The following is a 25,191-nucleotide window of genomic DNA, read 5'->3' as shown; positions in this document are numbered from 1 at the left end:
ATGCAATTAATGTTATTAATTAATTATTATGCAAATAATACAAACATATGTTATTGTTGGTGCACTGACCTAAACCTCTTCAAAAATATACATTAAAGTAGCTTTATCAGAACTTCTTGCTGTACTGAGCAATCATCTTGCCATAGCTGAGAATTACACTTACTCTCCCTTTCACTGTCCATCTCTCACACATACATACACACGACTAAATGACTAGAAAGTCTGTCAATAGAAAGAGACCTGTTACGGTAAGAGATTCCTCAGAGGGACAGAGAGTGTCAGCATCTACAGCTAGAGAGACAGTGATAGCGTTCCTCGAATCTGTTCAAATCAGCCAGAGAGAACTAACAGAAGAGGGGTAGGCGTAGAATGTTGATCTGTGTTCATCCCGGCGTCCACTGCTTAGCACACAGTCTGGACTGGGTCTCGGGTGGCGGCTGTCTGGGTTCTGTTACTGTCGGGACTGCTGCTTGGACTTCTGCTTCCTTCATGCATGTTTTCTCACGTAGCAGAGAAACATGGAGATTGGAACATGGACGCAGCTAAGAGAGTGATTTGCATCCTCGTGCTGGAGCACTTTGGCACTGCAAACTTCAGCGTCACCCCAAGCAAACCCAACCCATTCATGTTTGTGAAGGGAATGTTGCTTAGCCAATGGGTTACAATGTGTTGGAAATGTAGAAAAAATACTAATACTACTAATTATTACTACTAATACTACTAATACTAATGTATGTATTTATCTCTAGAAATCCTAACCCGAGAAATGGAGGTACTCTAGAAACACCTAGAAACCCCTCTACATTCTGATCTCTTTCTCAAACCTCTCTCTATCTGTCTGTCTCACTATCTGTCTTTCTGTCTCTCTCTCTTTCCGGGCCCTTCATGCCTCTTTCATTTATTTCTGTTCTGCTCATCTTTTTGCCCCCCCCCCCCCCTGTTTCTCTCTCCTCCCTGTACAGTGTGTCATTACACTTTGATCTTTGGATTTTTCATCTGTCAGGACTTCAGCGTCCAAATGACTTTTTTGATGAGTATAAGTCAAAACTCACTTTGCTGAAGACAGCTCGATTATGGCTTTTGAGGAGCAGTGAGGTCAGACGTTGGGGATCAGGCAGCATGGATCTGACGGAGTTTGTTTTGGGCTTTCGGGCAGTGTTGGTTGTGAAGGATGGGTTTGGTGGAGTGGGGCATGTGGATTCTGGGAGCCAATCCAGTCCCAGTCCAAAACAGTGGCCAAAGGAATGGGCCTTTAACAGGGAAGCAGATGTCAGGAAATTGAGCTCTGCTTTACAGGTGAGCGCATCAGTGTTTGGGGATCCATTGGTGCCAAGAGTTGCCTTCAGCCCGGCTAATCACTGAGTAGCCCAATGCAAATCATACATCCTTTGGCCAAAATACCTCCAAGTGCCACTTTGCCTGAATGCAGCCAAGCACTGCTTCACCATGTCAGACATTTCTATGAAAAGCACAGTTAGTTAGAAGGGAATACCAGAGCAGAAAGTGTCTAGCAGCAATAAACAGGAGGCAGGAGAGCAAGCCAGTATGGACAACACGGTCACACCAGTGTGATGACTGGGACCAATCAAGACCAGTGCCATTCATATCCACCATGCAACCGCATTTGACACCATGTCCTTGTGGAACTTGTGTAGGCTGAAATCAAGACGATGGCTGCAAAACCTTTTTCAGTTCTGCAGTCAACGATCGAGCACTCATACTGGTTTTAGCTCTTTTCTGTAGTTTTCAGGAACTAACTCTTTGAGCTAGGATATAATACTGTCAGAGCCTTCAGGGACAGTGACCTGTTTGTCCACCTGCATATGAGACACATGATTGAATCTGAACCCATTTAACCTCAGTCTTCTCTCTCTCTCTGTCTCTCTCCCTCTCTCTATTTCTCTCTCATTCTCTCTTTCTCTCTAGGTCTCTCCCTCTCTCTCTTTCTCTCTCTCTGCCTCAGTGGAGAAAAAATGCTAAAATTATTGCACTGTAAGACAACAGAATGTAACAATGTAAGAAAATAGAATAATAGAACTGAGAACATATACGCTGCTTTTAGAGTAGCACAAGTTCTTTTGTTTATTTGGTTGTTTGTTGTTCTTGATTAAGTAGTACTCATTGTGTGTCACGTAGGGCTACGCCCCCCTCTCCCCGCTGTCACTCCAATGTCTGTTCCTCGTGTTTTCTGTTATTCCTTGCCCATTAGTCCCGCCCCTGTCATCATTGTTAGCACCTGTCCCTAGTTTAGTTCCGTGTTCATATAGTCCCTGTATTTCCCCTGTCTGGTTGTCGGTTGTTTTGTCTATCCATTTGTTCATGCTGTCGGTTTGTGCTTGCTGTTCGCTGTTTTCATCTTGCTCGTGAGTTTGTCTGTGTTCCCCGTCGTGTTCAGTATGCCTGTGTACCTTTGTTATTCGGACTGCCCTCCTGTGATCGACCCTGCCTGGCTTTCTGACGATGAGTATGGTATTCCCTTTAATAAATCTCGCTCCTCTCAGCGATTGTGTCCGTCTCCTCGCTCCGTAGCGCGAGAAACGTTACATTGTGCATTAATCCAAAATTTTAGTAAAGAAATTCATATTAGAGGCACAAGGCAGAGGTGCATGTATTGTCAAACACGCTCGCTTTTTGAATATAAACGCTCATGTTCAGTCCTTCATAAACGTACACTTAAGAACTGCTACTGTACCTGTATGCAGTTCATTAGGTCTTATCCTGGTGAAGGTGCTTTGTTAGGGTGTCCAGTATAGATTGTCAACTCTATAGCCATGATGATAAGTTGATCAGCAACTTCTAGGTTGGCAAACAACATTATTTGTGCCTTTGTGAATCCTAGCTGAACTCTGTTTGTGACATTTCAATTTTATTCTCATCACATCCACAGCTATACATGCTTTCTGTCAGTTCCTCCCCTAGCTGCCCCATTGCCGGAAGAGTGCTTCAGGTACCCCAGTGCCTCAGTTCTCAAATCATATTAAAACACTGCAGGAGAACTGATTCAGGATCAGACCTTCAGCTTTCTCACACCACCATCAGTGTGTGGGGTGGGCGAAGAAAAAAAAAGGCAGAACTGAACAAATCCAGAGCTGCAAGCATCCATGTGACTGCAGGCCCCTGGAGCTTGCTTTGCAGAGCACATACCCTGTAAGGGCTTTAAACTTCATTAAGCCTCCCTAGGTAAAGGCACTCCGGTGACCGCATGAGCCAGCTGGCCTCCTGCCTTAAACACACAGCTTTGTGGGTCGTCCAGCAGCAACGGCAGCCAATGGGAGGAAGGCAAAGAGTCACAGGAGCCACGCACGTCCTAAACTTGTAGTATTTGGCAGACAAACGTATTATCCAGAGGAGTTTATATACTCATCAGTGCATATCACACTCTCGGTGGAAATCAAGCACACAGCCTCTGTGCTGCTAGCATCGTGTGCTACCTGCTCTGCCAGGTGAGCTGTCTTCTGCGCTCACAATGCACCGTGCTCAGCCACATTCCCCATTGGAGCTCCGTAGCTGAAGGCGTAAACAAGAGTGACTGCAGACTGTGGCTGCCATTCGGAGCTTTATGTTTCATACAGAAGGCATCGGCGAGGCCACACAGAGAACCACGCGTTTGTAGTGTGTTATGGATTTTTTTTTTTTAATGCTGTGAAGACAAGAAACACGTTCAGGATGGGTGACTGTTAGCAGTGTGTGCAGGATGATTAACTATTGGACAGTAATGCTTTTTTTCCCACATGCTGCAGTGGTTTTGCTGATCAGAGCTTTTCCAGGCATTGAACATTTGAATGTTTTGTCTTCAGCTTTTTGAGTTCTGTTTTGTTTTTGTTTTTTTACTTGTATGTGGGTGATTGTTGATTTTTTAAATGGATTTCTTTATACAATAATTAAATCTTCATAGTCATGTGTTGTTTAAACAGAGCAAATGTGTGTGTGCTTTGTTATTGTGTAAGGATGTCATATGTGTGGGGATTCGATTATAGTACAAAGAAATCAAAGACAAGGCAGCACTATTTTAGGAGAGAATACAGGCGTCCTTTCAAACTTGTGGAAATGTTACATTTTACAGTGAAAATTAAACACTGTAAAACATTAAAAGGGGAATGATACAAACAAAAAAATAAATATGTTGACTTAACGTAGGATCATTTAGTAAGCAGTATCCGTTTTAAGCTTTGCTGGCCAAAACATCACTAGTAGTATTAGTAAAAAAAATGTAAATGTGTCATATTTGTCAATTGATTTTTTCACCGCAATCGAAATTTGCCCTCGGCTTTTTACCAATCTGTGCAGTTAGAACACACACACACTATTGAATACTAGGGGGCTGTGGTGCACACGTGCCCAGAGCGGTGGGCAGCCCTAGGGAGCAGTTGGGGCCTCAGGCCTAGGAATCGAACCCACGACCCTCCAGTCACAAGACCAGTTCCCTACCACCAGACCATGACTGCCCCATGTATGATTTAGTATTAATGTTAGCATTGTATTAACATTGCATTAACTTTGTATTAACTTTTTTTAGGTTTAATGCCATGTTTTTAGCTAGACTATGTAGGTTTAGATCATTTCAAATCAGTTTATTTGAAACCCAGCCCACAGAAGGTCTGTGATATCATCCATCATCACAGCGATGAGGAAGTGGAACTTTGACAAATGACTGACAGTGGACCTGCATGTTCTTCTATGCAGTGGTGTTCCCGTCACTCGCATTGTCTTACCACAGCATCTGAGTCACTGTTGCCTTCCCAGCAGGTGCTCTGCATTAGCCGCAGGTTGTGCTGAATGTCCATGCTAAATAGCAAACATGCATCACACTCATTAATGTTATTCATGTGCTGTAACACTTGTGTAACACTTGTGTAACATTCCCACTTCTACAGTTTCTGTAGTTTTCTAGTTTTCTGCTTTCAGCCCCGTACTTTTAGCCCCAAAGTTGATTCGCGGGCCACCATTGAAGCAGCTTAGTCTAGTCTGGGTCTTTGAGCTGTCTCATATATATATATATAACTCTCGGCTTCCTCATTCTAAAGAAGAGAGAGGGAAGCCTGACACCTACCTGAACACACAGAAGACTGACACCTGCCTGAACACACAGAAGGCTGAACACAACAGATAGAAGACTGTGAGAGTTTGATGCTGGAGATACATGACATTTCACATATTTGCACACATAAACACACACACACACACACACACACACACACACACACACTCACGTGTGCTTTCACAGACGTTTTGACAGGCCATTGGAGAAGAGCACACTCTTGAGGAGTGGAATGCCAAAGACCCATGCTGCCCTTAATGACTGCCCTTTTCTCTCTGTAGCATGTGTGAGTGTGAATACACTTTTAAGTGTGTTCTCCAAATAATGCTTGAGAAAAGACAGAGTCCACACAGAGGCCAGCACACAGGAGCCTGACAACTGCAGGCCATGTTAGTGTAATTGTCTGCTTTTAGAACAGCTCTAAAGCAGACAGAAAGAGAAGTGCTTTGGGCTTCTAGATGGGGAGCCAAGCATGATACATGAGTCAAAATGAGCAAAATCTGAGATCACAGGAAAGTGAAACGTTTGGAAAATGCAACTACCTTGATGTCCTACCTTGGCCATTACAAAGCAACCAAGTCATTTGTCATCTGTCTCACAATATTTACAGCATTTATTTATTTATGTTTACACGTTACCCGTTTGGCCCTTTGTTCATAAACATAAGAGAGAGACGGAGAAGCTTGTGACACCCAAAAACATCTGAAATGCAGATCCGCAAACAAGAAGTCCAACCTATAAGCAGGAATGTAGAAGAAGAGATGGAGCTACAGAGAAATCAAGACTGGGGGGGGGGGGCTCTGGTAGAACTGTGCCATGCATAGGAGTGTGGAAGAATGGGGTTGGTGAAGCTTTCCAGCATGAAGCTCTTAATGCATCTGTCAGACCCTGCGGGCCCTCAGTAAAGAGGCACTGAACCAGACAGAGAGAGCTCTGTACATACATACCTTTGATTCGCTGCATGCTTTTCCCATCTCCTCGCCACCGAGCGATGTCTTCCAGGCTTACTGTTGGTGGAAGCAGCTCCCTCAGTGGGTTTTTTTTTTTGTGTGTGTGAAGAGTCTGTCTGAAAGAGGCATAGAGAATGCAGGCTGTTTGGGAGCCCTGTGTGGCTTAATTATCCCCATCGCTGGATCTTCTCGGAGGCTTGGCTCACGCATGCTCTGAGATCTCCTGAAGAGGCTGCAGATGAGTGTGGTGGGTTACGTTTGGAGCCCTTTCCCTTTTAAATCATTTATAAAATGGTGATTCTTGACCTGCTGCCCTGGAGTTGTGGAGTGATGATGTCACGGTTAACAAGCCACTGCTTGGAGTGGGATCTTTTCACAGAGAGCCAGTTTTGCAATTTAAATCTTTATAGTATTTCTCATTTACATGTAATTCAGTGACATACTGTTTTATAATAAAAATAAAGTTATGAGGTTCTATGCCAAATTTGTTATGCATATGGCTTAAGGTAGGAGTCACCTCTATTCTTTCTCTCATTCTGTTTCCCTTTGTCTTTGCTACTCACATTTTCTCTTTAATGAGGTTTTGGCTCATTGCATCTGAAGAAACAGTAAGAATGTACCCTATCTGTGGCACTGCGAAAGAGAAATCCACTCCAAATCCACTTCTGTTCCTCAATTTCTCCACTTGCCATCTTCCAAAAAAAGAAGCAGGCTGACGTTTCCTCTTCGGTTTGTTTTTATTACTGTCTGGAGTTTCTGTAAAAAGAATTTTTCCTGTGAGCTATCCTTTGACAGATTTTAGTTATCTGTCTTGAGCTTGGGAGTTTATGGCTTCTGTTGTATTGGATTATATCACATTGGGCTGAGATGGAGTGGAATGATCTGGCTTGGACTGGACTCAGTGTGGCTGACTGTGGGTTTGTGTTGTCCAGTATGGTGATGTAGGATAAAAGACTGTTATTGTGAAAGAGCCCCCTGAGGATTCAGTTAAATTAAATATCCTGTCTGCCCATTCTGTGTAACACCACACTGAGACTCCATGGTCTCCTTTAAGACTTCGTCTTCCGTGTTTAAAACTTGCTCTAGGCGAACCAGCCCTGAGGAGTCACAGCGGGTCACTGAATGGATAGATGGATTTCTCTCCACCATCCAGTGTTTAAAATATGCATGAGACTTCACTACGTTCTAAATGAGCCCCACGACTCTGAATAAGTGAGATCTGATTGGCCAGTGATAACATTGGCAGATGGTTACCATCCCAACTTACTGAACAGTTTATGATGGTTGAAATGCACAAAGGGAATGGGTGGGGCTGTTTTCAATCTTTTCAAAGGGAAAAGAGTTCCTATGTGCCTGTAACTGACTCTGCATTAATTAGGATCAATGTCCATCTGTGGTTTCATTAAAAACCAAGCAGGAAATGCAATCCCTAGCCGAATGCCATGTGATTGGTCAGGCTGTTGGGTTCTCGGCCAGGTCAAAGATTCCTTAACTCGGTGCACTGCTCTGATGATTTCTCCGTTAACCCGCATCTCCATTCTGATTGGGCTGGAGACCTGTATCAAAGGGTATTAGCTTCCATTGATGTATCGAACGCTCGTGCCTGATCCCCTTACCGTTAGCCAAACCGCTAGCTAGGCCGAAACTAATCCCATTCTTAAAAGGAAGCAGTGAGTTCAAAGGGCACCCTCATTAAGCACAACATACTGTAACCTTAGTTTGCAGTAGTCTCTGAGATGGAAAACAACCTACAACACACCTGTTGTCTATCAGTCTTCATTAATAAGCTGTGCGTGCAGTTCATTTTTGATATTAGCAGTACATATGTTGGTCAACTCATGTCCTGTACTATACACAGCATAGTGTGTTAAAGTCTTGAGAACACTCAACTGTTGTCTCCAGTTTCAAACCCATAGTACTGCATAAAGCAGATGCCCCGGCATCAAGATCAGGGTGACATGTGAAGACAGTATCAGGTGACTGAAGGTCACTATGTTTATCTTAAGGCCAACAAAACACTATAAAGTAACCGAAACGTCATTTGAAACACATCCACATTTGACTAATTAAAGCTCACCTAACAGCAGTGATGGTTTCCCATATCTTACAAAGAGCTTGACCAAGATGGCTGTGTTGCTTACCTTATCATGGGTCTGGAGCATCATACAAATATATATTTGCGTGTGGGAGAAGTAGGCCGGTGTCACTCGGCAGCTGAAAGGAGAGACAGAAACATCTCCAGAGTGGCGCTGTACCAGTGGCCTAGTTTCTCCTGCAACCTACTTACAAACTTCAAAACACAGCCAGGCAGCTGAATTCAGATGAGCTGCCGATTCGACAAGGAACATTTCATGCTCAATCCCTACCAAATGCTAAAGTGTGTGAGTGTGTGTGTGTGTGTGTGTGTGTGTGTGTGTGTGTGTGTGTGTGTGTGTGTGTGTGTGTGTGTGTGTGTGTGTGTGTGTGTGTGTGTGTGTGGCAACCAAATGTCCACATGAGGATATTTGACATTTTTGAACTTGTTGTCCCCACAGGTACAAATGTCTTCTTAAATTGGTACTTTAATTTGAAAAACTAAAGTAGCCAAACAATTCGATTTTAATTACTGAAATTTATGTTAGGGGTTATGTGTAGGTGTAGCATTACATAGCTACAGTTATCATTGTTTCAGATAAAGGTCTCTACAAAGATAGTAAAAGATGACTCTGTGTGTGTGTGTGTGTGTGTGTGTGTGTGTGTGTGTGTGTGTGTGTGTGTGTGTGTGTGTGTGTGTGCGCGCGCGTGTGCATATGTGTGTGTGTGTGTGAACTACAGTGTTTTCCCCCTTCTCATCTTCAGAGCTCTACACCAGTGTACAGAACACCTGTAGAACTGCACTGATTTGATATAAACTCCCCTGAGCTATCCAGCCTAGTTTGGACTTCAGGATTTCTCTCACCCACTTCCACAGTGAACTTTGTAAAGACTGTGTGGAAGACCTTCACATGTACAGATCCTCCTAGCAATCTGGCATGGTGTATGTTTTTCAAAGGACCTGTGTGTTCCTCCTCAGCGTAGCTGTCAAGGAAATGGCAGCACCGTTTTTTTGCTCTGGCGAGCGCGCCACAACGTCTGCAGCAATCGAGCGGGCGTTGCACGAGGGAGAAGAGCCATGGGACCCATCAGCGGGTCGCCATGACCCACACTGAGAGAGAGAGATCTGAGAGAGCGAGGGGGAGGACAGAGAGCTAGAAACGAGTGAGGAGGAGAAAAAGAAAGAAACAAGGCGTGAGGATGGAGATGGAGCGGGGGATGGGAGGCCAAACGGGCGAGCGTGTGTGAGGGGGCTGTGAGTTTGGACCGTGAGACCGCCGTGTTGTGTAACAGGCATGAAGACCGTGCTGTAATGCTTGGAGGTGATTACGGTGCTGGTGCTCCCTCCTACAGGGAAGCACGGGGCCAGCCTCAGAACCCACTAACGACACACTCTTCATCATCTCCAACATGCGTTACATAAGGCACGCCGGGCAGCAACACAGACACACGCTCACTGTTGAGATAGCGTTAGAAGTACGTTTTGGATCATTTAGAAATGGCTGGGGTAATTCGATGCTGATGCCAGCTGCAGTTAGCATGAAAACGTCTTTCCATTTCATAGGAGTATTTCCTAGATGAGCTGCTTTTCTGTAACTTGTCTTCAAATGGCCTTGTGCTGCAGGCTTCCTTATCTGGCTGTAATAAAATGTCTGCAGTCATTGCAAATTGATGGTCTTTGTTTACCTTGTTCAGACTTTTTTTTTTTTTTTACATGTGACCTGTATTGGGAAGATAGGTGTGTGTGTGTGTGTGTGTGTGTGTGTGTGTGTGTGTGTGTGTGTGTGTGTGTGTGTGTGTGTGTGTGTGTGTTGATGAGGTAGTTAAAGTCTATCAGTGTTCTTCATCTCTGAGCTGCACTCTTTGTGTTCCTTCAGGCTCTCTCTTTCTCCTGACAGCCTAGTGGACAGCTGTGAGATAACCCCCACACTAACACGTGCCCAAACACACAACAACAAACACCCCAGGCCTTCTCATCTGGTGAACAATACCAGATGGAATTTAAAAGTTCTTATAATATAGGCAAGGTTTTCTTCTCTTGGTACTGACACAGATATTGCATGCCACCAGACTAAACCAGTTTGGTCCTTTTAGACATAACCCAGTATGTTTTGGTTTAACCTACTTAGCTCCACATCTTGCCTGGCCATGGAAGTCTGGCTGTGCCGGTCATGTCTGGAGTGGCCTAGTTGTGTCTGGTTCCGGATGAGAAGTTAAACGTCACCCTGCTAAATGAGGGCCTTGTGGAGGATCAGCAGGGTGCTTCATGGTTGCTCTGTGAGGCTCTACTTGGTCCCGAATTACCCCAGCGTCACACACAGCATCCTCTTTAAAACACTTCCCTTCTTTAAAACACCACTTTCACTTCAAAGCTCCATGCTGGAGTTAGATGAAGGATCTTTTTTGCTTCTCTGTTGTCAAGTGGAGGGATGAAAAGGTTCCCATCAGCACAAGCATCACCCCCTGAGTGGTGCACCTGGGACAAACTCTGATTAGCTGTGCGGAGGTAAGCCCTACCCCCGAGACGGAGGATCCGCTCAGAACCGCATGCCTCACGGAGGGCGGAGGCTGTTCAGACCATAGTTGTTTGCGTTGATATGTGCCACTGGGTGCAGTGTGAGGGTGGTGGTGACAGGGTTCTCTTTGTCTGATGTCTTTGGGACCATATGAGTGTGGGTTCTGTGGTGGCCTACATAAAACAGGCAAATTTCACTCTTAGTCATCTCAGAGAGAAGCCTTGTTTACTGAATCATCCATACAATATCACAAACACATACAGGCACATGGAGATATAATGTCCCATATTCTCTCTCTCTCTCTCTCTCTCTCTCTCTCTCTCTCTCTCTCTCTCTCTCTCTCTCTCTCTCTCTCTCTCTCTCTCACTCACACACACACACACACACACACACACATTGTCTGTGTGTCTTTCTCCAATGATGATGATGACAGAAGAACTGTAGTAATAATTAAGCAGTAGAAAATGGGTGTCTCCAGAGGTCTGGCGCTATCCTATAATGACTCAGAGCTCCCACTGTAACATCAGCCTCACTTAAGCCTCACTCTGGTCTCTTCAAGACTCACTCTGACCCCTACAAGCCTCATTCTGGTCTCTACAAGCCTCACTCTGGTCTCTACAAGCCTCACTCTGACCCCTACAAGCCTCACTCTGACCCCTACAAGCCTCACTCTGGTCTCTACAAGCCTCACTCTGACCCCTACAAGCCTCACTCTGGTCTCTACAAGCCTCACTCTGACCCCTACAAGCCTCACTCTGGTCTCTACAAGCCTCACTCTGACCCCTACAAGCCTCACTCTGGTCTCTACAAGGCTCACTCTGACCCCTACAAGCCTCACTCTGGTCTCTACAAGCCTCACTCTGACCCTTACAAGCCTCACTCTGGTCTTTCCAAGCCTCACTCTGACCCCTACAAGCCTCACTCTGGTCTCTTCAAGTCTCACTCTAACCCCTACAAGCCTCACTGTGGTCTCTTCAAGTCTCACTCTGACCCCTACAAGCCTCACTCTGGTCTCTTCAGGTCTCACTCTGACCCCTACAAGCCTCACTCTGGTCTCTCCAAGCCTCACTCTAACCCCTACAAGCCTCACTCTGGTCTCTCCAAGCCTCACTCTGACCCCTACAAGCCTCACTCTGGTCTCTTCAAGTCTCACTCTGGTCTCTCCAAGACTCACTCTGACCCCAACAAGCTGCACTCGATCTCCCCTAACTGCCACTTGACATGAACTGCTAAAGCTCTCCACACTCCACACCTCTTTCACCAGACGACCCTGTACATAACCACAGTGCCCCTTTCACCAGACGACCCTGTAAAATGGGCAGTCGTCCCTGTCCTTTGTCTTGGCGTGAGGTTGTTTTGTGTTTTTACATGTGCTGCAGACCCTCTCCCTGTCCATCCTGTCTATTAATAATAAACAGCTCATAATGGAGTGTACAGCTCTCAGCTCCTCACTGTTACACAATAACATGGGGAGAGAGAAGTGTGAGAGAAGAGGAGAAGACCGAGAATTGATGTCTCACATGCTTTATTCTAGAGTCCTGCTGAAGAACAGACATCTAAATCTTCAAATGTACAACCTTTAATGTATTGGGAAATTGGTGGAACAACTCCTGTATGTGAATATACACTAGTTTCTGGTTTGGGGAAAAGCTGTCTGATATTTTTTAACACAATTTTTTAAACTACTTATAGTAGAATTTTCTAAGTAAAATAATAAAACATTGTATTATAACTAGTTACACTCAGCTACGCAAGTTTACCTTTACTGCATTTATGATTAAAGCTCAATTCAAATGTCTAAGTAGAAATCACTATAATATCAGATGTTGTTGAATGTGGTGTGTGAGAGAGAGAAAGCGAGAGAGAGAGAGAGAGAGAGAGAGAGAGAGAGAGAGAGAGAGAGAGAGAGAGAGAATAATTGTTTGTTTTCAGGTCTTAGTTTTTCCTGCTATACTGATCTTAATCTCAGTACCTTCATCAAAGGTTTCTGTGAGATGATCAAGATTGTATTGGGCAGCATTTCAAAACAAGGTCAAAACCATCATTACCTGCTGAATATATTTATTATATTATCAAATGTGGCTTTAATTTGCTTCCATGTTTGTGCGTATATGCATTTGTGTGTGTGTGTGTGTGTGTGTGTGTGTACCCATACTGGAAAGAGAAACATTAACAAGTACCATAAAACCATGTTCAAAATATTCATTGTGTATATTCATCATTCATCATTGTGGAGTGTATACACACAAACACACACACACACACACAAATACATATACACACAAACTTTAGCACTCCACCTCCTCTGTAGGTTAATGTTATTATTATTTACATGAAAGTTCATCTATAGAGTAAAAAAAAACAAGTGTCCAGTGGCAGAAACAAGTATCAGATTTCTGTGTAATCAACAGTGTACAGATTAAGTTTATTATCATTCTGTCATGCCATGGTTCCTGTTCAGTGCATGTACAGTACAGTATGTGTGTCTGTGTTCGTATGTGCAATATGTTTTTGTGTGTCCGTGATATGTATGTTTCTGTCAAGATGTTTGGCAGACAATATTTTTTTTATATTGTCTGTTTTTGTGCATTTGTAACAGGTGGTGCTGACTACAGTGTGTAATAGTGACACTGTTCTTCATTATATACACAAAAAACTTTAGCGCCTGAGAATTTGATCTTAAAATGCTGTTCTCTTGACGTGTGAGAGAATGCAAACAGCACAAACCTTATTATGTTTCACTAAACAGTGAAATGATTAATTGGGGCTTTTATTCTGCTCCTAAGTTACGTACAGTCTAAACACCATTTTAATCAGTAGGCAAAGCAGTTCACGCTTCATTTGCTTTTTTGTGACCTTAACATCCTGCTTGAAGATCCATGCGGGAGGAACTGGAGTTGTCTGTGAGTGGCAGTGTGACGATGAATGCACCTAACACAGTGTGATTTCTACCCAGACCCGAGTTTACGTGAATAGATTGAATACTGAAGAAAAGAATTCTCAATGAATGGAGTTCAGGACCACACCTGAAACCATCCTTATTTCTCCCCATTTATACTCCCAGATGTCTCCCTGATGAATCTCTCACATCTCCTCCTCCCATACTACCTCTCTCTCTTTCTTTCTCTCTCTCTCTCTCTCTCTCTCTCTCTCTCTCTCTCTCCATCTTCAGGGGGTTAATGTTAGGGGTTTTTTTATGGTATGCTATATACTCAGATTCAGCTCCACCCCTAGTATTTGTGTGTGTGTGTGTGTGTGTGTGTGTGTGTGTGTGTGTGTGTGTGTGCGTGCATATGCAAAAGCTCACAGGTGTTATGAGTGTTTGTTTGCTGTGTGCAGCTCTACTAAGTAGCTCAGCAGTATGAGGTCCTCACAGGAACACACACACCCCCACACTGATGCTGCTGAATGCAGCTGGAAAGACGTGTGAATCCCTCAGAACTCAGATCCATAACCATCCATAAGCAGTGACATTACAAGCACAGAGTGTGCTGGATAACCATAATGGAGACTCACATAATGAAACCTGGCATTTTCAAATGCAGCACAGCAGAAAGGTCATTGTTATTCTGTGGAGCATATGTCGTTCGGAGCCTCGCACCATGCGCTGATGGCCGTTTTTGTTCTGCGAAGCTTCCGGGAAGTGCAGCGTAGCGGACAGCTGAAGACAGCGTTAGCGGTGGCAGTTTACTCGCTCTTAAAATTCAGTTTAGCGTGTAGAGCTGTCCATGGTGCTGAACCCAGGCTCAGTGTTGTTCTCACAGTCGGTCTGCAGTCCTTGTATCCCTTTCTCTTTTGTTTCTACTCTAATTGCCCCATCCTTACCACTCACACACCACTCCACCCCCTTTTCACATTAGTTCTCCCAAAACACCTCTGTTGAAGCCATGTTTTCTCTCTCTCTCTCTCTCTCTCTCTCTCTCTCTCTCTCTCTCACTCTCTCTCCCTCTCTCCCTCTCTCACATATCTTTTGCTTCTCTGCTGTTTTCCACTTCTCTGCACACTATCAGTCTATCAGTATGCTGTAGTTCACAGCAGTGTTCTCTCTCTATTCTGCTCTCTATCTCTCTCACCCTCTTTCTCTCTCTCTCTCTCCTTTGGTGGTAAATGGAACTCACTGAAGTGTTGAACTCTGTGTAAAAAGAGAAGCTATTAGCATTTAGTGAAATAAGCAATAAGTCAAAAGCATTTTCTCTCCTATTCTCTCATTCTTGCCCTCTTTCAAATGCTCTAACTCATTTACCTTTTATGTGAAAATTTTTGTACACGGCTCCTTAGTACAGTGGTCTGTGAGTATTAAAAACTTACAGTAAAACGTGGATGGGGATGTAGAGAGGAAATGGACTTGCAGATTGGAAAGTGACTGGACCTGGTAGCATCTGAGTCTCCCTGGTGTCAGTGCAGCCCAATAGATCTGGTTTCAGTTGCAGATAACTAGACATCTGTGGCACATCAGTAACGGTACATTCCAGGGGTAGTTGCACTGTTAAAGCTTTAGCAAGTGTCATACACACATGGATTTTTCATTAGACCTAAATGCAGTAGTAGATTCCAACAGAGAGTCCATTGCTCGGCCACCCAGGCCATTGTTGTTAAGAAGACGTGGTAATACTATGTGGGTACTGCAGTCTGGGAGTATCATACTGGCTAGTGAAGCTAATGACACTTTGTACATCCATGTGTCATTTTTACTTACAAAAATACACTAATATTTTTAGAATTGTTCTGCCATTAAGACAGATACACTCATACATACACACAACCACACACACACACACACACAACTACACACACACAGATTGGTGCAGTGGTGTAATTGATGCCTGCACTGAAGGGTACAAGCTACACCAACGCATGAAGGCTGACAAGACAAATGACACATGAATGCACAAAACACACACACACACACAGGCATCTTTACACACTGATCGACCTGCATGTTTGTGTAAATACTACTATGTTACACCAAAGCATATCTAGATTAGTTTTGTGTTGTTTTTTGCTCACTGGGATTATCTAAATGTGAAAACAGCATGTCCATAATTTCAAAGAATTCTAAAGACAGTTCTACAAAAGCAGTAAAATTACATATGCACACCCACACACACCATGTATTCTTCTATTCGAGACATGGGATATTTTCTGTGTAATATTCACTGTGGGTTTTTATTTACGGCTTTATGGCGGTCTTTTGGTAGTTTTTTTTTTTCATTTGATTGATTTATTCACTGTCGAACAAACATCTGTCAAATCAAAGATGCCAAGTTGTATATCATACTTACTCTCTCTCTCTCTCTCTCTCTCTCTCTCTCTCTCTCTCTCTCTCTCTCTCTCTCTCTCTCTCTCTCTGAGGGACTGGGACAGAGGCTGTTTGTTATCACTCCATGCTCCATTTAAAGATGAGACTCAGAGGGGCCTTTGCTTGGCAGGTCTGAGAAACACTGCAGGAATACAACAGCAGCTCAGTCACGCGGAGAGCTAAACAAGGGGGAAATTAGACCAAGGGCATGGGATGAGCATACTGAGTGCAGTCTGAATACAGCACATTTTACACACATAGGCACATAGGCATGTGTACTATTGCCTTTCTATTCTCACAGCTGTGAATCCCAGACTTTATCGTAACTGGGCTGCGCAGTGCTAATATTGTCTGGCACACGTTTATGTAGTACCTTTATATTACATTACATTGTATTGCATTAGTAAGATGACAAGGAATTGCTTTTGTCTTTACACTGCTATACACTGCTATACACTGCTATAGCAAAGGAAAATATGACCCTGTCAACTATTTAATGGAGGAGCATTTGGATCTGAGGTTCATCCACAAATATGTTTCCTTAAGGAAATCCCAATAATTATTAAAGTTATACATTTTAATGATACATTTTCTCAAGCTTGCACACTCCTATGTATTAACAGAACGTTTTGAAGTATGTCTGAGATTTGTGGGTGAGAACGTTCCAAGAGTATGGTTTGGTTGTAAATGTAACTCATTCTAATGTCAAGCCAAATGTGTGTAAAACACTAGCATTAGCACACAGAGTGACAGATGGCTCTCTCTCTCTCTCTCTCTCTCTCTCTCTATTTATCTCTTTCTCTCTTTCTCTCTCTCTCTTACACACTGTCTATATCTCTCTTTGTCTCTCTGTCTCTCACTTATGTCTTTGCTCTGTCTCTCTTACCCTCTATCTCTGTTTGTGTTTCTCTCTTTCTTTCTTTCTTTCTTTCTCTCTCTCTTACCCTTTGTCTCTGTCTCTCTCTTTCTTTTTCTGATAGCCAAGGTTAATTATCATGCCTGAGGAAGAAAGAATAAGAAAGAGTGAGGTGAAGATAGAGAGAGAGAGAGAAGAAGGGATGGAGGGAGAGACAGAAAAAGACAAAGTGGCCGACCCTTTCCCTAAAGGCTTGTGGCTCTGACACCGGTCATGTGATTCCCAGGCCCCACCCCCATGTCCATCAGGGCTTTCATCTCCAGAGCTGCCTCATTCTCTCAAACCATCGGACGCTCACATCAAAATCCCTAAATAAGATTACCAAAATCTAACTGTTTACTACAGCTGAAATCCCATTTTCCCCCATTATTTCTACTTCTTATTTAATTCCATAATTCATCCTTGCATCCATCCACCCATCCTCTGAATCCTGGACTCCTCTGACCAGTATGGTCCAGTCTGCAAAGCTTTTGGGTCTATAGTGCCATTCCCAGTGGGATCATCCATTCCTTAACATGAACCCCAAACAGGTTCTCAAACTCTAGCCTTTCCTCTCTATGGAAGTGACTATATATGTCCCATCTTTTGTCTCTGATATTGTTATTGCTATTATGGCGGTGATCTGGCGGTTACAGTTGTTCCACATTACTGTATGTCGTTGTTTCCATGATGCCATTTGATCTCTAAACGAATCATTCACTAATCCCTTCCTAGTAGTGTAACGTGTGTTCCATTACAATGTTTACCTACTCATTCCTCTGCCACATTAATTTAATGATGGAGCAGGATCTGTTGTTTTAATATGCCAATTCAGCCAGTTAGTGAATACCCTCCGTTTATCACAAAAGGAAATACAACTAACATTACCATCCATTAAAAATATATATTTGAGAGATAATATGCATTCATGGAAATGAATGTGATTGTGGAAAAGCACAGTGCCCCTGTATGTTTAACAATGGCGGACGTGGTGTTCACTCTTGCTGCATTATCAGGATTTCACAGTTAAGGTCCTCTTTAATATTTCTACAGATAGTGAAATTTCTCATCAGTCCTGAGCTCCGCTTCATTTTGTCCCTTGGTGTTTTGGCCAGTGATATTTCCCACGTCTCTCCCTGTGCTGGCGGCCTTAACAAAAGAATTATTAACAACCTTGGACAAATTACCTCACACTTGCTTTTGTAAAACTCATGCATAAAAAAGCATAGTAGAGAAACACAGTGTGAATCATATAACCTGGCCTTATCTCTGACGCAGAGAAACAGTTCAATGGGCTTTGTTAAACTGCTTAATAAAGTGCATACAAGCACTTGTCTGGGGTATTCAACAGAATATCTAATAAGATCTAAAATATTCTTTTGTTTTTGTTTTCTTTTTTATTTTGTGTTGATATATTTTTAGCCGTATGTTGATTTGCCTTATGTGCTGTTGAATAAAAATGTAAGGTGTTGTTGCTCTGACAGCATTTACAGTTAAATCATAAATGAAATAAAATTTTGCATGTGCACATTTATTTGCATGAGTGTGGGTGTGCATGTGTGTGTGCAGGTGTGAGTGTGTATTTGTGCATACGTGCATGTGTATTTTTATTTGGGTGTGTATGCATGTGTGTTTAACTTTGCAGTTAGGCAGGGCAACAGCTCCCCTGTGAACCAGTCTGTGGAAACAAGCTGGACATGTATTAATGCCAGAAATCCTCTCTCTCTCTCTCTCTCTCTCTCTCTCTCTCTCTCTGTGTCTCTCTCTGTCTTTCTCAATCGTTCTATCTATCTCTCTCCCTCTCTTCTCTCTCTCTCTGTCTCTCTGTCTGTCTTTATATATCCTCCTCTCTCTCTCTCTCTCTCTCTCTCTCTCTCTATGTGTGTGTGTCTCTCTCTCCCCTCCTTTCTCCAGGTATGGAGACATGGTCCCTAAGACAATAGCAGGGAAGATCTTTGGCTCGATCTGTTCTCTAAGTGGCGTGCTGGTGATTGCTTTGCCTGTTCCAGTCATCGTCTCCAACTTCAGCCGCATTTACCACCAGAACCAAAGAGCAGACAAGCGGCGTGCACAGAAGGTGCAGGTCAGCACAGCTTTCCCTCTCTCCTGGGCACCATCCAGATGGCACTGAGACCGCAGGCCCTCTATCAGGCACGCCGGCCCTGGGGGGGCAGCTCTCCTGGCTGGGGCGCAGGTGGAATGTAGATGGTTTGACTGAGCCAGTGCTGAGTTCATTCAAATACATTAGACACAGAATAACTGTAAAGTTTGGTTACCGGAACGAAACAGCTGTGGGCGAAATGTGCGTCTGAGGTTATTCCAAATAGGAAATTGTAGTTCGTTCATATTTATTTATATATTATTGTGTCATTATGTATAAACACTTGTGTGTATGAGTGTGTGTGTGTGTGTGTGTGTGTGTGTGTGTGTGTGTGTGTGTGTGTGTGTGTGTGTGTGTGTGTGTGTGTGTGTGTGTGTGTGTGTGTGTGTGTGTGTGGTTGAGTACACACAGTTATTAAAACTGAGTGATTTGGTCCAAACAACAGAGAAGCCTTACCAAGAACCATCTACAGGTCTCACTACTGCATGGCCCATTGTTCAAGTGTGGCCTTTAAGACCAGCTGGTATCACGGACCTTTATCTCCACTCCGCTCTCCCAACCACACCGAGCGATCGGCCCGTCAGGACGGATTTGCAGAAGCACAGGACTCGTATCAGGACTCATCGTGTATCACTGGAAACATCACAGCCCATTTCAGGGAGGCTTTTATAGATCTCATTAGGCAGTGGAAACATGACAGCGCCGTGGAGACGGGGTCAGGATATTAAGAGAGACAGAGCTGTTTAAGCAGCCATTAGATAGCGGCAGGTCGTGCAAGCATCCGCTAATGAGGTTAAGGAAGGAGATTTGATTAGCAGCACCTCTCTTCTCCAAGCTCACAGCACAACCAACACTCTCAAATCACAGCCAGGGCCGTTTACCCAACTGAACCAGATTTACATCTCTCTACATCTCCTCATCTGGCCCCCTTTCTGTGTTCCTGCCTCTGTCTCTCACACTGTAGTCTCTGTTCAATGTATCTTCCAGTGTTCCTGTATCCTCCTCTCCACCATTATCAGTTGTCCACTCTTGTCACACGGGCACACATGCACAACCAGTCAGGGACCTTGTGACAGCCACACCAAGGGTTACCATGACGAGTCTAAGGTTGCCATGACAAAAGAAGACTCCTCTGCGGTTGCTATGGAGACAGTATTTAGAGAAGACCCCATCCCCAGAGTTTAAGGACAGTTTCGTCACTCAGAACAGGCCTGCAGATCCACTTAAACACTAACGTATCAGGTTTCTGTCATATCTGCTAAGATAAAGTTAATATTACATTTAAAGGCTAATGATAGGTGTGCTTTTAAGCAAGACAGGCACAAAGATCCTTTCAAAAAACTATTCCAGGCTTTGACAGAGTTATTATACATGAGTTAGAGTATTTCAACAACTATTTTTCTAACAGTTATCCTATTATTATTATCTCGTCCCTGATAAAGAAAAGAATGTACTTAATATTATAACTTGCCTGGGACTGTTTAAGTGTTCAACACTGGGAGCACACGTTGCTGCTCCTTATATGCAGTGTAGTTAGCACATCACAAGACATTTTCATACTTGTGAATGAACCCTTCATGTCCTCAGAAGCAAGGAGACAGGAAGTGGAAATTTGCTATAGCAAGCTAATAGCAAAGGAATATGCTTGGTTTCATTTTCAACTGAAATGACATACAGCTTCTTGTTGAAGCCACCTTAGAACCACACGTTAAAAACTGACACAATAATGAATCTGTGTATTATTGTTGTTATAGTTAATAATATTAATATTAATATCATTATTACATCTGAACATCTGATTTGTCATGGCCGTCCCTCCCCTAGCGTCACGGTTACCAAGGTGATTTTGTTCTTGTTCCGTCCCTTCTTTCAGTTTTCCCCACCTTAATTGTGCTCAGCTGTTATCCGTTGTCTAAGTAATCCCTTCATGTATTTAAACGCTTTGTCTTGATTGCTTGGTTATCGTAGCCTGCATGGTTCACTCTGTTCATCCGTGTCTTCCCTGGCTCGTGTGTGCATGTCCGTCTGCGTTTCTTGGTTTTATCTTTGCTCCTCCTGCACCTGCGTCTCACCTTCTGCCTCCTCCATGTCACACCGTCGTAATTCAACACGCAGGACTTTTTGAATGACGTTTCATTTTAGGTCGTTACACCGTGATGATTCGTGATTTGCGTTTACATAGACAAAATAAAAATATATAAAGCTTAATTATAGCAACAGCAGTGTGTGTGTGTCCATGGGCATGCGCACTGCAAAATGTGTGTCGGTCGATGTTGTGAATCAGATGTTAATCTTAATCCCAATGTTGTGAATCAGATGTTAATCTTAATCCCAATGCATAAGGCTAATAACCCAGTATGGCCCCCTCCCGTCTGTGGAGTGTGCAGGAGATGAGCATTAGCCCTGTCAGTGCTGCGGGTGCCTCTCCACACGTCTCTCCACCACCACACCACCAGCCACCATGTTAGACAAACACTCCACAGGGGACGTGTCTCAGTGGCAATGCGGAGGCCCCAAGCGAACTCCAGCCTCCTATCACCCCCCCCCCCCCCCATCTCCACTGTTTATTATTGCTTAATTAAGTGTGATCTAATCGCCTGTAAAATCACCATGCGCCCGTCTCTCTCATTTCCCATTCTGATGCACTATCTAATGACTGTAGATTAGTTTTATTATAGACAGCGCAGCATGGCGGAGACGCCTGTAAAGCGGCACACGCCACAGTATGTGTGATGTGCTTTCTGTGTAGGAGCCTCTTAACACTGGCTCTCTGCTGTCTGCTGCACTATGGGCCACCCCACAGGCTCCCAGCATGGGAGATCATGCCATAACTGCCCTGGAAGGCTTTCCCACTGACTACAGCACGAAAGTGCCCATAGATCTCTTACTACAAACCCCCCAGAGCCCTAAACGCAGCTTCTAAAGAAAAACCAATAATATGTGTCCAGGAGGAGTGGTCCCAGAGGCCCGTTATATTAGCCCAGTGTCTCTGCATATGTACTGGTGCCATACATTATCCAGTGACAGATGCTCCAATGCTGTCAAACCCTCAGTGCTCTTTCGCAGACCACATATTTTGAAGTGTTCAGAAAAGCGTCCAAGTGTCGTGCTTTGCCCCCATGTGGTTAAGATGGTGATAACGCCATGTGGCTTCGCTTTGGTTTGTCTTCTTTAGTCTGCGCTCTCTTTCATATTTCCATTTCTCCACCCATCATTGCCTGTGCTTGTGTCTCTATTCCCCCTATTGTCCCTGTCTATAAATAACTCTCCCTGTCTCGTCTTGTCAGACATTCCCTGGTGTACTTTACTTTCTAGATTCTTGTTCCCTCTTGTTTTGCTTTGTCTTACCAACCTTGGACTGTTATAATGACATCGATGATGGAATTTCCCCTCATAATCATTGGTCACATGTTGTGATTTCATCCTGCCTCTGCTCTCTCCCTGTTACGCTAAGGACTGTGTCCAGGGTTCGAGCATCACAGACATGGATGTCTTTTTTGGTTGTCTGTCCTTAACCAGTATCGGGCATGACGTGGGACTGGACACGGCGTTAGCTCACACACCTCAAAGCTAACCTTCAGCTGAGGAGCATCTGTACCCACTGCCCATAAGAGAGAGGCGATGGGGGGGTCAGGAGAGGCGATGGGGGGGTGGATGCACTGCACAGTCTTTCTACAAATAGCTCTCGCCGACGGGGGACAGGCAGCTGTGACGTCCTGCTTCGATTGTTCCCGCGGTCACTTTTAAGAGATGACCTTGAATCGTATCACCCGTCTACCAAAGCCACGCTGCATAATGCTGGACACGACTGCAGCTCCAGCGCCGCCAGACACTGGACGTCTGACCGCGGAGGGGAAAAATCACAAAAAAACCCTCAAATGACTCCCATCAGATCCACAGAGAACAAGAGGAAGCGTGATCGTCTGCTTGGGGGGAAAGAGTCACACTGGTGAAGCAGAGGCTCTGTGAGGGACGCGCTCCGCTCCCACCGCTGCACAAGAAGAAGAGCGGTCCGCTTGGAGCTGCTCCTGGAGGTGCTCGTCTGTTTGGAGCTTCTCCTGGATGTCCTCGTCTGAGAAGCGTAAATGATCTTATGAAAGTGAGGCATGGCAAGGGTGGTAGATATGATTGTAGTGAGTTTAAGTGCCTTAAAGTACTACAGACAGTACAGAACAGACAGTACAGAACAGACAGTACAGGATAGCCACAGAGCAGTTGTTTGTGTGTGTGTGCACGCGTGTGTGCACGCGTGTGTGCGCGCGCGCGCATGTGTGTGTGTGTGTGTGTGTGTACGTGCTACAACTGTTAATGTATATGGGCATGCTATTGTCTTTAGATCTGTTGGCACCCACTGCAAAATAGATCTGAAAGAGTGAAACCCTTAGAAACAAGTATTGATCGTACAGTTTAGTCTAACAAAGTTTCATGCATTTTTCTAATATCTTAATAATGATCAGCTTTATGATCATCCATATGATATAACTAACTATAACAAAAATCACTTGCAATCAGTATTGATTCTTTGTTTTGATTCTGCAGTAATTATGTTTATCTATGTTGACAACAAACACAAGAATGAATCAGTGGAAGGCTGAGCTCCTGTGTCTCTAAACTACACCGAAGAGCAATTCACTGACAGCTCGTGGCTAAGAACAATGTTTTTTCACCCAGTGCAATAAGTGCATCAATACATAAATGAAACATTAATCAAAGAGCACCAGGTCCCTCTGAGCTTCACACGCTTCACATTCCTGCCTCTAGCCTGAGCTCCGAGTAGCTCATGTGCCTCCACCAGTCTTGTTGTAGCTAAGAGGGTGGAGCTCCAGGTGGAGCTGATGATGACCAGTCCAGTCTGAGCTCGACCCTTAACGATAGTGCTGCGGTCTTCCCTGTGACCTGGCGGGAACAGGTGTGACAGGAGATGGTGAGTGAGAGAGAGAGGTGGTGTCAGAGACAGGTGGTGTCAGAGAGAGGTGGTGTCAGAGAGAGGTGGTGTCAGAGGTGGCTAAGATGAGTGCAGGAATGAGAGAGAGGTGTCCTCTCTGCCATAGTCGACGTTGGAGTGGAAGAGACGGGAAGAGAAAGACAGAAAAAGATTAGAGGCGATGGAGAGATTGAGAGAGCCGGCTCCCACATCCTATAAACCACAAAGTAACAAGAGAGGAAGAAGCAGGTTCATGACCCCCAAATTAGCTCCACGTAGTCCTGCCCTTCCTCCCCATCCATCTTCATCCAGCCCCATTTCCCCACAGCGCTCCACCTCCCGTCCCAGTTACGCTGCTGTCGGAATGGCTGTGTGTTCCAGCGGCCACGCTGAGCTTGCACGTCTCCGCCACACCGTCAGCGGACCTGAGAAGCTCTCGGCTCTCCTGTTCATGGTCTAGTTGGCAGTCGAGAGGTCACATGTGGGTGTTGCACCCTCCAATGACTGTAAATCATTTAAATCACTCCTGCCCGTCACGCCCGGGGGCCCGAGGGATCGCCCTGATTCGGGCTTTCATCCATTTGGAGATCGTCAGTTCTCAGCCGCACTTCCCTTCAGACCCCCGCATCCCCTCAGCAGCCCGGGAAATGGCAAACCGTGCCATAAAATAACTGCTCCCTTCCAGCTCTTTATTAATTCCACCCTTCTGTGCCTCTTTTGATGATATTTTCCCTCAGTGGCCATAGAGGAGAATCCTGCCCTTATGCTGGAGTCCGTTCATAAATTCACTCCGCTGTGGGATCCGTCCGAACGCTCCACTTCATATTTGATCTTTTTCCCATTAAACCGTGGTGTAGGTTGAAAAGACAAGAGGTTTGAGTCATTCCACAGAAAATCATCTGGGAATTGCGACCACTGTTGTGATGAGCACAGGTAGCTGCTGATGTGCTGGTCTGTGGGCGTGCACCACAGGGGCCCCTGGTCTGTGGGCGTGCGGCACAGGGGCCCCTGGTCTGTGGGCGTGCGGCACATGGGCCCCTGGTCTGTGAGTGTGTGGCACAGGGGCCCCTGGTCTGTGAGTGTGTGGCACAGGGGCCCCTGGTCTGTGGGCGAACTGGGCCAGGGGCCTCTGCTCCGTGGCTGGAGTACTCCGTGCCAGCTCCTCCTGCCTGCTAGATGTCACATTGATGAAGCACTAGAACTCGCCGTACCCATTCTCCATTTTGTGTCCTGGAGTGGTTGAATGGTGAGAACGATATTTCACCCTCCTTTTTCCGCATGGCAGAAAATTGTTTGCGGAAAACACAAACGGTCTCCAAGGTCCCAAATTGATTCAGTTGCATGATGGCAGTCTCCTGCGAAAAGAGCAGCGTTAGCAGTCCCCATCATCCCACA

General features: G+C 44.7%; 1 protein-coding gene across 3 annotated transcripts in view; it reads left to right on the top strand.

Annotated features, from left to right (window-relative positions):
• kcnd3 (potassium voltage-gated channel, Shal-related subfamily, member 3) overlaps window positions 1-25,191 on the top strand; it is a 103,622-nt gene that overhangs the window by 67,701 nt on the left and 10,730 nt on the right. For all 3 annotated transcript variants that reach the window (XM_076989616.1, XM_076989617.1, XM_076989618.1), the window contains one exon: window positions 18,686-18,854. In XM_076989616.1, coding sequence (XP_076845731.1) covers window positions 18,686-18,854 — 169 coding nt within the window. The remainder of the gene's footprint in view (window positions 1-18,685; window positions 18,855-25,191) is intronic.

This window comes from Brachyhypopomus gauderio, unplaced genomic scaffold (genome assembly GCF_052324685.1).
Source record: "Brachyhypopomus gauderio isolate BG-103 unplaced genomic scaffold, BGAUD_0.2 sc69, whole genome shotgun sequence".
Classification (NCBI taxonomy): domain Eukaryota; kingdom Metazoa; phylum Chordata; class Actinopteri; order Gymnotiformes; family Hypopomidae; genus Brachyhypopomus; species Brachyhypopomus gauderio.
Note: the sequence above shows the minus strand (reverse complement) of the source record. Positions and strands in the feature narration are given on the sequence as shown.